This window comes from Fragaria vesca, linkage group LG2 (genome assembly GCF_000184155.1).
Source record: "Fragaria vesca subsp. vesca linkage group LG2, FraVesHawaii_1.0, whole genome shotgun sequence".
Taxonomy (NCBI): Eukaryota; Viridiplantae; Streptophyta; class Magnoliopsida; order Rosales; family Rosaceae; genus Fragaria; species Fragaria vesca.
In genome coordinates this window covers 24,533,370-24,542,909 of record NC_020492.1, presented here as the reverse complement: position 1 = coordinate 24,542,909, position 9,540 = coordinate 24,533,370, and the positions used below count along the sequence as shown (strand labels likewise).

Sequence of the window (9,540 nt, the reverse complement as noted above, 5' to 3'; positions counted from 1 at the left end):
GTGATTATTGCAAATGCGATGATGATAGTACTATCCCCATGTACTGCGAAAGTACAGGAGAAACTTATCATCGAGAATGCTTTATCGCAGAACTCAGAAGAAAAACTAAGGATAAAGATGCTCATACTCTGGTAGAAGAGGAATATAATGTATTCCGTAAAAAAGAGCATGAAGAGAATCTTAAAGAGGATATGAAAACAATGAAGTTTGTAACTTCATTAAGCCAAAACAAGGAGATAAAAGAGTCTCTTGAGTCTCTTGATCTCACGATTGCTGAGACAAATGCCAATCCGATAATTGGTATTAATCCTCCTGATCCCATAACTGCTGAAAGACAAGTTAATCCTTTCACAGATTTACTTGTTGCTCTAGAAAAGCAAGAACAAGTAATGCCAGTCCAAACAAGCATATATAGTAATTATGTTACTATAGGACTGAAGTTTCCCACATATAAGAAATATCATCTACACGCATTTGTAGATACTGGTTCAGGGTACTCTCTTGCCAAAAGATATGCAATCCCTGAAGAATTTTGGGAAAAATCTCCAAGAACAGTCACTGGAGTTGCCATGGAAGAAAACAAAATCATTATGAATACCTTAGCTCGAAATGTAAAAGTTTCTTTGGGAGGAGGAACTTTTATCATCAAAAACCTCTGGCAATGCGAGGGCCAGACTGCTGATTTGTTATTAGGAAATGACTTCCTTCTCCAACAAACAGTAATCCAAACCTCAGAAATGATTGGGTTTGAGAAAAATAACAGATTTCATTGGGAATCCTGATTGACCGACGTAGTACGCGTTACAACCAAAGGATTCACCAATCCTTACCAGAAGACGCTTGCGAAGAGTGGTGATTATAAGCCAATTCTGAAACCAGTTCTACAAGTTTTGCAAGAAAAACTTAAGGGACACAGTGAAATACTGATAAATGAATCAATAAGTTCAGAAGACTCTGAATCAGAGACAAATTCTGAATATCAAATTTCTGACAATGAGGGTTCTGATGGAGAAGAAGAATACATCAGAGAACATAATTTAAAGGTATGTGCTAGGAAAGCAGAACAAAAGAAAATACCAACTCTCACAGAAATAGAAAACTTGCTGAAACCAGTAATCAGTGAAAATCCTCAATTGTACTGGGAAAGAGACCCAATATATTGTCAGCTTAAAATGCATGACGCAAATACTATTTGTCATGTCAAGGCCATCCCTCACTATAGAGAAGAAGATAGGAAGGAAATGGAAAGTCAGATTCAAGAACTTCTTGAAAAGAAATTAATTAGGCCTTCGAATAGGCCTCATCATGCCCCAGCCTTTTTGGTAAGAAATCATGCTGAACAACTAAGAGGAAAAGCTAGGATGGTGATTGATTACAGAGATGTAAATAAAAAGACCGTTAAAGACGGTTATCAAATTGCTCAGGTCAGAGTTCTCATCAACAGACTTAGAGGTGCAAAGATTTTCTCTAAGTTTGATGCAAAATCAGGCTTTTGGCAAGTCAAAATGCATCCTGATTCCATTGTTTTGACAGCTTTTGGGACTCCTCAAGGGCATTACGAATGGTTAGTTATGCCATTTGGATTAAAGCAAGCTCCATCTATTTTCTAAAGGAAAATGGATAATATCTTCAAGCCTTTTGCAGACTTTTGCATAGTTTACATAGATGACATCCTAGTCTTCTCAAAAACTATGGATGAGCATTTAAAGCATCTAGAGCAGGTGTGTAGGCTTATTGTCCAAAAGGGAATTATCCTTGGACAAAAAAAGATTCATCTTATTAAAGGTGAAATCGATTTCCTTGGCATTCATGTTAAGGATGGAGAAATTCGTCTCCAAGATCACATCGTTAAGAAGATCAGCCAATTTCCAGACAATATCCCAGATGCGAAGTCTCTACAGAGATTTTTGGGAGTTGTTAATTTTGCGAGAGATTTTATTCCTCAAGTTAGTAGTCTAACTGCTCTCCTCTCTCCAAAAACAAGTTCCAAGAAAAAATGGTCTTTTACAGCTGATGACGGTAATACTGTCAGAAAGATTAAAGAATTAACAAAAAATCTTCCTCCATTACTGTTACCAGAAGAAGGAGATCTGATCATCTTGCAGACTGATGCAAATGATTATTACTGGGCAGGAGTTGTTTTAGCTGTTGCTCTAGATACAAATCACGAAAAGATTTGTAAATTTCTTTCAGGAAAGTTTAACGCTGCCGAGTTAAATTATTCTACCGGAGACAAGGAAGTCCTTGCTTTAATTAAAAGCATCAAAGGTGCTGAGGCATACCTAGGAAACAAATTTGTAGTTAGAACTGACAATAAAAGAGTAAAAAACTTCAAAAACTACAAATTGACTGATGCTGCAGATAGAGGAAGAGTGTTGAGATGGCAAATGTTTCTAACTCAATATGAATATGATGTTGAAATGGTTGCAGGAAACAAGAACTTTTTGCCTGACGCACTTACAAGAGAGATGGCGATGTTCGATAGAGAAGGTCGCAATCCCAGAAGCCGAAAACCAGAATCAGAGGAAAAGAAGCTTTGGGAAAGATTCAAAGGCGGTGATAAAACCGTAGGACCTCTTCATGACGGACCAGGTTATCAATATATGGTCTCTTATGGAACAGCTGAAGCAAGTCAATCTCCAAGAATCAAGCCCAAACCAGACTTTGAAGAAAATGGTCGCTCCAGTCATTCAGACGGTACTAATGAAGAAAAACTCGTAAATGAGTTCTTGCTGTGTCCGAAAGGATCAGCCTTAACTGATCAGTCTCAGGGGAAAAGACTGGCTAGCCCGTCTCAAACGGCAGACGGTAAAGGCATATCAAGTCCGTTGATGGCTGCTGCTTTGCCAAAAAGCAGGAAAGGCCCTCTCAGGGCAGATAAACTTCCATTAGTCACAGGAAAGAAAGTCGTCCATAATCAACCTCTGAAGATTTTTCAGAAGCCTGTTTTCAGAACAGATAGGCTATTGGCCTTTAAACAGAAGATTATTATTGATAATATTCTGTATTCTTTTTATGAGGAAAATGAAGCTCATTTACTTCAAACCCTCAAGGCTTTAACTGAAGAAATGTATGGAGTCCATACAAAAGACAAAAGGGTTCTAGCAGAACCACCTAAAGTTGTTTTTCTTACAAGTCCTGAAAGTGCTAAAATTCCTATGCAAGCCTTAAAAGAATTTGAATGGCATAATTTCCATAACCTCTTAGGTGAAGGAAAAGATGTTCTCCCAGAGACATTATCAGTAAGCCCTGGCCCATATTATGGGAGATACTTGGTTGATGTTCAGACAGAGCATCCTCAGAAGCACAAGCTATGGCTTATAGAAAATGGTTTTATTCATAATTTGTGGACAAAAACCAATGAAGATCTTAATGGTTTTCCAGAAATAATAGTCGAAGCTGTCAAGAATATCAGACCTGATGGATGTATCCTAAGGATAAAATTCATTTCTACACCACCAGAATGGACCATGGTAAATGGACAGATGAATTATATCTCTCCATATCATCATGTTAGGATAATCCATAGTCCAGTTCAAAAGCCAGCTATTACTAGTGGCAATGGGAGACCAAATCAGAGCATTCCATGGATGAAAGCTATGACTATAGCAATTATCAAAAACCTAGTTCTGAGAGACTATGATTCAAGCCTCTTGGCAAGTGGAGAAAAAATAATGGTCACTTGCTATAATCATCCTCCTCTTGAGAATTGTGACTTTTTCACAGCCCTTATGAGAAATGAAGTGGATTGCACGCTAGCTACCACTAAGTGGCTAGAAAAGGTTGAGACTGAAGAAAAGTATAAGATTTCTTATCCCTATGATTCAGACCTCGACGATGGAAATGAAGGCACTGCACATGATTGCGAAAGTAATGGTCCCAACTCCTCAGCAGGATATTCTGAAGATCCGGAAACATATCACAACATTGTGAATATGCTGGAAAGTTGAGCGGCTGCCGACACGTCAAGACAAACTACTTTTCTTTTGATAAAAAGAAAGTGGTTACCAGCTCACTAAAGCCTTCGACTTTACTTTTTCAAAAGTAAAGTTATTAGGATAGGATTCCTCCTGTCCCCCACTATGTATAAGTGTGTTTTAATTCCGGTTTGGGTTCCGTCTCCTATATAAGGAGCCTCAAACTTCTGAAGGGGGGGATCGAAGAAAAATCAGAGAGAGAGAGAGAATCCCTTCCCCAAGAATCAAGAGAATCAGAATACAGTTGTCTAGTATAGTGTGAGAATAATTAGAGTGTGGAGTACTGTAATCATTTGGTGTGGAGTACTATATATACAAGTAAGTATCTATTTTATAATTATGAGTAGCTAAACAGCCTTTAGCTGTTTACCTGAGAGAGAGGCTCTGGGTTTTGTATTTGTATTCATGTTTAAATAAATTCTATTCTGTGCCCTATAATCCGTCACAAAAAGTAGAAATTTTAAGTTTGTTAGAAAACTTTTTTTCCTATGTTAGCTCTGTTTTACTTTGCTAAGTTTTTCTATGAAGTTTTACTAGATTAAGGCAGCAGTGATTCCGCCAAAAAAACCAGAAAGACAAGGTGTCGATAGGTGAAATGGCATGTTGAAGGCTAGTTCTTAAGATAGTAACTCCTAGGCTTACTTAGTAAAGTAAGGCAAAATAAGTAAAAAAAAAAAAAAAAAAAAAAATTTTAAGGAGTAGGACTAAACTGTATAAGTGAAATTGCTATGGACTAATTTGTTATGTGAAAAGTGGTCGGGTAGCCTTTTGAATTTCTCCCTTTTTCTTTTGCTGGAGAAGCCAAAGGGTGTTATAGTGATTTTACCATTCATTCAGCTGACTTAGCATGAGAGAAAATAACAGCTTAACAATTTAACGGTGAAATTGGATGGAAAGTAGACGGTTGGACCTAATTGTCTGACATTGAAAAGTAATGGAAGTGAGCTGTCAAAATTGAAAAAAAAGAGGACTAAACTGTCAAAACCTCAAAAATAAAAAAAATGACCAGTATTTTATTCTATAATTAATAAATTCTTCGTCCGTTGAACTCCAATGTACAAACACAACTTGCTCAAAAAGCTCGAAAGTCCAGGCACTTTGTCTGTGCTGCTTCCATGAAACAGCGAGTAAACTATTGTTCCACCACCATTGAGCATCATTTGAAGAGGTCTTAAAAAGGCACCCAACCAGTACCAGCAATAATACATCTTATAGAAAATCTTAGATCTAGATATCTGCAAAATTTTGAGAGTTGGTCATTCATTTGATGTTGGTTTCGGATTCCTAGAGAAAAGTCGAAAATTTTCCTAAGTTGTAAATGCTAGCTAGCTAGTCAGACGGAGCTTAGAAGAATATGGTTTCCTCATCATCAAGCTTTGGATTTGTTTTTTCATTGATACTACTGGTGTTGCTCGCAGCTCAAACCGATCTTCAACCCCCTTTTGTGTCCTTCTGTAACGTCACAGGTAACTACACCGCTGCTAGCGCTTACAAGGCAAACCTCGACGCTCTTCTCCCATTTCTCGCTAATTCCGGCAACGCTAATGGCTCCGGCTTCTACATGTCCTCCGGTGGGGAAAACTCCGACCAAGTGTATGCACTGGGGCTCTGTAGAGGAGATGTTGATGTCGCCGGCTGCGGCAATTGCATCGGCAACATGATACAGTCTCTCAAGAATGATTGTCCTGTTCAGAAGGAGGCCATTGGGTGGTACGACAATTGCATGCTACGCTACTCAAAGCAACCCATGTATGGGCACCTCACAACATTTCCTGCTTACAGCATGTTGGGCACAGAAAACATATCGGCAACAATTGAGGATGAGTTCAACCAAAAGCTTCAAGGATTTTTAGGAAAGCTGTCTAGTCAAGCTGCTGCAGGAGGTACCGATCGGAAGTACGCCGCAGGCACGCAAAACACAAGCGACGCCAATGTAACAATATATGGATTTGCGCAGTGCATTCCGTATTTGTCTGCGCAAGACTGCACTAAGTGCTTGAACTCAACTCTAAGAGGGATCAGAGGATGTTGTTTGGGGATGATTGGTGGAAGAGTTTTTAATCCCAGCTGTTACTTAAGGTATGAAACTGAAGCGTTTTTAGTCACTGCAGCTGAGGCACCTGCACCTTCGACATCACTAGCAATACCCACTTCTCCTCCTACACTGCCAGGTATAGTCCTATTCATGATACACGGTTTATTTGGTCACCAAATCTATGTGGCGATTCTGTTTTTAACAGGGGATGAATTGTGGGCACAGAATGCTTTGAGTTGAGTAGAGAGGATTCCTGATTTTTGCAGGAAAGAAGAAGAGTAATGCATCTCGAAGAAGAGTCATCATCACTGTGACAATTGTCGTTCCTCTGGTGGTACTGATTGTATCCATATGGATTTATGTTAGATTCATTAGGAAGACGAAAGAAAAATGTGAAGGTAATTAGTTTTTGTTTACTTCTCTTTTTACTAAGCAAATAGGGTGATCAACTCTCCATTGATACAAGTACCAAGATTCAACCGCACATACAACCAGAACCTTTAATTTCCTTCAAAGCAGGTAGTGAACTTACAGAATTTGTTTTTTGTTGAACTGTTCATCAATCAAGAAGCAGATGAAATGAGCACAGAAGCCTTGCAATTTGAATTTGACTCCATCAAAGTTGCTACAAATAACTTTTCGGAAGCAAATACACTCGGGCGAGGCGGATTTGGTTCTGTTTACAAGGTAAATGACACTTGAAACACGAACAATGTTGTCAAGTCTACATGTGCTCCCCCAAGACCCAAGTGATTACTAATTTAATGTCTAGAATCTTATTCATCACTGCAGGGTAAGCTTTGGAACGAAGAGGAGATAGCAGTGAAAAGGCTTTCTAGAGATTCTGCACAAGGAGACATAGAATTCAAAAACGAGGTGATCCTTGTGGCCAAGCTTCAACACCGGAACTTGGTTAGGCTCCTTGGTTACTGTCTGGAGAAAAATGAAAGACTTCTTGTCTATGAGTTTGTCCCAAACGCAAGTCTTGATCATTTCATATTTGGTATGGTTAAATGCTGTAATGGATCTGCAGAGAAAGTGTTATTTCGACGAGTAGTATAACCAAGCATCATTATTGCTCATTAAAATAACTTTTTCTTGCATAATTGAATCTGCAGATCCAGTCAAGCGTGCAGATTTGGATTGGGAAACTCGTTGCAAAATCATAGTAGGCATTGGACGAGGGCTTCTTTACCTTCATGAAGATTCACGTCTTAGAATTATCCATCGTGATCTCAAAGCAAGTAACATTTTATTAGACGCAGAAATGAACCCCAAAATTGCAGATTTTGGCATGGCAAGACTGTTTAATATCGATCAAACACAAGCTGAAACCAGTCGAATTGTGGGAACCTAGTAAGGACCGCAACGCTAAAAATTGAGTTTATGTGATTTGCCAAGTAAAGAACAAGCAAGGATATAATCTAATCCAGCATAACCATGTTTGTTCTTGTAAATTAAAGTCAATGACATTGTTCTTCATGTGCAGCGGATACATGGCACCGGAGTATGTTATGCGTGGACACTTTTCTGTGAAGTCTGATGTCTATAGCTTTGGTGTACTGGTCTTGGAGATAGTAAGCGGTCAGAAAAACACTTCCTTTCATCATGATGGAAACTTGGAGGATCTTCTAGGCTATGTATGTTAGATTTTTTTCTTTCTAATATACAGTATTACAGTTGATTGAAATAAAAAAGTTACAGTAAATTGTATCTGATTTTGTTCATGCAAATTGAAAAACTATGCAGGCATGGAATAGTTGGAAGGAAGGGACATCTTCAAACTTGATAGATCCCACGTTGAGAGCTGGTTTAAGGCCGGAAATAATGAGATGCATTCACATCGGTCTGTTGTGTGTGCAACAAAGTATAGCTGATAGGCCAACTATGGCTGCAGTTATTCAAATGCTTACCAGCACCTCTGTTGATTTACCAGTACCCTCACAACCAGCATTTTTTATGTACAATCACGGGACGGGATCCTCATCCGACATGTCGATGGGATGTGATAGTAACTCAGGATTTACAGGGTCTAGTCAATCCCAAGGCAACTCTGTCCAAATACCTATACATGAGGATTCAACTACTCCTTAGAATTTTGGATCCGGCTCCTCTAAAGTGAGAAGAGTGTGAATTTAGTTAAAGTTCATAAAATCTGGACTCTATATATAATCTAAGGGTTCAAACAACTGACACGTCATCTTTCCACAATTTTTCTTATTTTTCATCTAAACTGTAGTTAACTTGACCATTAATAACTCTCTGAAACAAAAAAACAAAAATAAAAAGAAGATTTCTCGTTTCGATAATTCGATTCAGTTTCTCCTTTGATTGCTTCAAGTTCTTTCTTTCTTTATGCTTTCTTTGCAACTTCACTTTTCTTTACGCATGACTCTGGAATTAAAGACTCTTGTCGATTGTGTTTATCAATTTATTAAGTACAAATGGGACGTATTCTATGATTTCTATATGACTTAAGATTAGGGCTTTGAAAATAGTTGATATGAACAAGAATACCGTTACTGGAGATTGATATATGAAGATATATCCAAAATTTAGCCATACAGTTCTTCGATAGAGGAATTACTCTCCCAATTCTCTATTGTGATGCTGAAAATTGATTCATTGACATTTGATGACGCATGATCGATCAGTTTGATAAGTAATTAATTGATATACCCATGTTCTTGGTGAATCTTTTAATTTACACAGCATTCCATGGTTAAGCAAAGAGGAGAAAAGAAAGCAGAAAGAACAAACATGTTGCTGAGGAGAACACGACAACGTGAAATCCTTTTTTTTTTTTAAGTTAAAGATGTAACTGTGTAAGTCTAAAATTAACTATGGTTAAGATGAAAAACAAGAAAAATTGTGAAAAGATGACGTGTCAGTTGTTTAAACCCTTAGATTATATATAGAGTCCAGATTTTATGAACTTTAACTAAATTCACACTCTTCTCACTTTAGAGGAGCCGGATCCTAGAATTTTACAGAGATGTTTTGGATTTTTAAAATATTTAATTTTAATATGCAATTTTCCTTTCTTTCTTAATCAATTAGCTTTAGGTGATTAGCGAAAATGATTAATTACATCCCTGTTTTATTCAAGTATCATCCTTTTATGGGCGACTCTGTTTTGGAACAGGGGAATGTGTTTCGTTATGTTAAGACGTTTGTTTGTTTCTTCAAGTTCATATTAGTTCTCCTGTCTTGTTATTCTCATTTCTTTGATTAATACATCGAAATGTTGGGGCTTCTTCTCCTTCACTCATCTTACAGTCAGAAACAAGAACCAGACTTGGAGTCCCTGTTTCTCAGGCAATATTTGGGTTAATAGCACGTCAATTTCTCTCCTCTGGCAGTCTTGTCTGTTTTGACTTGCACCACTGGCTCTTGATGTTTATATCTAACCTTTCTGACCTGATGTAACTATTCCTCAGTATTTGACCTGATGTTCAAATACACCGTAGTATTTGAACGACCCCAGTTGCAAGTCTTTGTCCCCATACATTTATAGTATTAGTACCT

The 9,540-nt window shown here is 37.9% G+C and overlaps 2 protein-coding genes across 2 annotated transcripts; both read left to right on the top strand.

Moving 5' to 3' along the window:
• The first annotated feature begins 1,172 nt into the window (after positions 1-1,172).
• On the top strand, positions 1,173-1,610 carry LOC101306499 (enzymatic polyprotein-like). Its single transcript, XM_004292968.1, has one exon. It carries the CDS (start codon positions 1,173-1,175, stop codon positions 1,608-1,610), a length of 438 nt encoding a protein of 145 aa, XP_004293016.1.
• Positions 1,611-5,331: 3,721 nt separating this feature from the next.
• LOC101306209 (cysteine-rich receptor-like protein kinase 29-like) lies at positions 5,332-8,216 on the top strand. The gene is made up of 8 exons (XM_004292967.1): positions 5,332-5,687; positions 5,760-6,148; positions 6,279-6,410; positions 6,581-6,699; positions 6,805-7,015; positions 7,131-7,368; positions 7,502-7,652; positions 7,762-8,216. The coding sequence occupies exons 1-8, from the start codon at positions 5,332-5,334 to the stop codon at positions 8,104-8,106; spliced, it is 1,941 nt and encodes a 646-aa protein (XP_004293015.1). The 3' UTR covers positions 8,107-8,216.
• Positions 8,217-9,540: the final 1,324 nt, after the last annotated feature.

Excerpts from the sequence above, each read along its gene's own strand:
- LOC101306499 (XM_004292968.1), top strand. The coding sequence starts at position 1,173 with ATGCATGACGCAAATACTATTTGTCATGTCAAGGCCATCCCTCACTAT.
- LOC101306209 (XM_004292967.1), top strand. The coding sequence starts at position 5,332 with ATGGTTTCCTCATCATCAAGCTTTGGATTTGTTTTTTCATTGATACTA. Across the intron at positions 6,411-6,580 it reads GACGAAAGAAAAATGTGAAG|AAGCAGATGAAATGAGCACA; the intron begins GTAATTAGTTTT and ends TCATCAATCAAG. Across the intron at positions 7,016-7,130 it reads TCTTGATCATTTCATATTTG|ATCCAGTCAAGCGTGCAGAT; the intron begins GTATGGTTAAAT and ends TTGAATCTGCAG.